Source organism: Gavia stellata, chromosome 34 (genome assembly GCF_030936135.1).
Source record: "Gavia stellata isolate bGavSte3 chromosome 34, bGavSte3.hap2, whole genome shotgun sequence".
NCBI lineage: Eukaryota > Metazoa > Chordata > Aves > Gaviiformes > Gaviidae > Gavia > Gavia stellata.
Window position 1 is genome coordinate 1,034,062 of NC_082627.1, and position 2,162 is coordinate 1,036,223.

The 2,162-nt window shown below is 53.2% G+C and overlaps 1 protein-coding gene across 1 annotated transcript; it reads left to right on the forward strand.

Moving 5' to 3' along the window:
- Nucleotides 1-1,172: 1,172 nt before the first annotated feature.
- On the forward strand, nucleotides 1,173-2,162 carry LOC104252108 (olfactory receptor 14A16-like). The gene has a single exon (XM_059832479.1). It carries the CDS (start codon nucleotides 1,173-1,175, stop codon nucleotides 2,160-2,162), a length of 990 nt encoding a protein of 329 aa, XP_059688462.1.

Genomic DNA, 2,162 nt, shown 5'->3' on the forward strand with positions numbered 1-2,162 from the left:
TGTTCAGAGGACGTCTGCCAAGATGGAGTTAAGGGCCTAGTGCACATGCGCTTTGTGGACAGGCTGAGGGACCCAGGCTTCTTTGGCCTGGTGGTGGGGAGGCTCCGGCTGCTCTAGGAATAGCCTGAAACTGGTACAAGAGGGCACCCAGAGCGAGTCTGAACCAGCCCATGGCCTTGTCTGTCAAGGAACAGCCAGGGAGGATGGGGAGATGTCAGGAAGGGTGGTGAGATATTGGGGTGAAATTGGAAAGAGGATTGGATGTCAACAGTCTTCAAAGGAAGAGGTGCAGGTGTGGGGCATGGCAGGGCAGCCTGTGGTGTAGATGGCTGAGGACAGTGTCAAGGCTGAAAGCCTCCAACAGAGATGACCTCTTTGTCACCATGGCTATGGCTGTTGTCTCTGCAACCAAGGTCTACCAGAAGACACCTTGACCTTATTCAGGATGACCTCATTACCTCCTTGCCCCAACCAGGAGGGTCATGCCGCAGTCTTGCACTTGGCATTGCACATCCCCACATCACACTGCCATAGGAAGAGCCCAGAGCAATGTGCGAGGGACAGGATCTCCTTACGCAGAGGCTTCTTTTCAGGGCTTGTCCGTTTGCCTTAATGTAACACATCATTACTTCGCCTTTACCTACCTGCCATCACTCCCTCCAGTTTTCTGCTTTAACAAGCCCCTGGGGAGGCTTTGTTGGTAACGATCCTCCGTGGGACCCATTAACACTCCAAGAAACTCTGGAGTTTACATCAGACTTTGACTTCTTGAGAGGTTTCTTCATCTTCTTCTCAGTGTGTAAGATTCATGGACTCAGCCCCAAAACCCACCAGAGGGGTCATTAAAATCTCTTGGGCTGGTCCTCTGCTGCTGAGCTGGGCCAGGCTCCTGGGATGGAGGGAGCTCATGGCAAGCAGGCAGCGCTGCAGAGAGACAGCTCTGCCCAGGAGCAGCTCCTCTGCAAAGCACGGCAGGGCTGAGGGCACTGCCTGCAGGCACTGAGAAGAGACGAGCAAGGCAGAGAGAGGTTAAAGGCAACTGGGAGTGGGAGGACTCTGAGAGCTCACTGGGGGAGAAATCTTCACAGCCCTTGACACGGTAAGTCTCTGGCAGCAAGGCAATGCAGCTTTTGAGTGTGCTTTCCTCCTTTGGCACTAAACAAAGGGATCAGATGTCCAACGGCAGCTCCATCACCGAGTTCCTCCTCCTGGCATTCGCAGACACCCGGGAGCTGCAGCTCTTGCACTTCTGGCTCTTCCTGGGCATCTACCTCGCTGCCCTCCTGGGCAATGGCCTCATCATCACCGCCATAGCCTGCGACCACCACCTCCACACCCCCATGTACTTCTTCCTCCTCAACCTCTCCCTCCTCGACCTGGGCTGCATCTCAACCACCATGCCCAAAGCCATGGCCAATTCCCTGTGGGACACCTGGTCCATCTCCTATGGGGGGTGTGCTGCACAGGTCTTTCTGTTTCTCTTTTTGATATCATCAGAGTATTTTCTTCTCACTGTCATGGCCTATGACCGCTACGTTGCCATCTGCAAACCCCTGCACTACGGGACCCTCCTGGGCAGCAGAGCTTGTGTCCACATGGCAGCAGCTGCCTGGGGCAGTGGGTTTCTCTATGCTCTACTGCACACAGCCAATACATTTTCACCACCGTTCTGCCAAGGCAATGCAGTGGACCAGTTCTTCTGTGAACTTCCCCAGATCCTCAAGCTCTTCTGTTCAGAATCCTACCTCAGGGAAGTTGTGCTTCTTATATTAAGTTCTTTTTTAGCTTTTGGATGTTTTGTTTTCATTGTGTTGTCCTATGTGCAGATCTTCAGGGCCGTGCTGAGGATTCCTTCTGAGCAGGGATGGCACAAAGTCTTTTCCACATGCCTCCCTCACCTTGTTGTGGTCTCCCTGTTTGTCAGCATAGGCATCTTTGCCTATGTGAAGCCCCCCTCCTTCTCCTCCCCATCCCTGGACCTGGTGCTGGCAGTTCTGTACTCGGTGGTGCCTCCAGCACTGAACCCCCTCATCTACAGCGTGAGGAACAAGGAAATCATAGAAGCCCTGTGGAAAGTATTTGAATATGCTCGACTTCAGACTAATAAGGTGCCCATTATCCCACTAGGGCTTCCACTGTATCTCAGGAAAAGCCAGAACTAA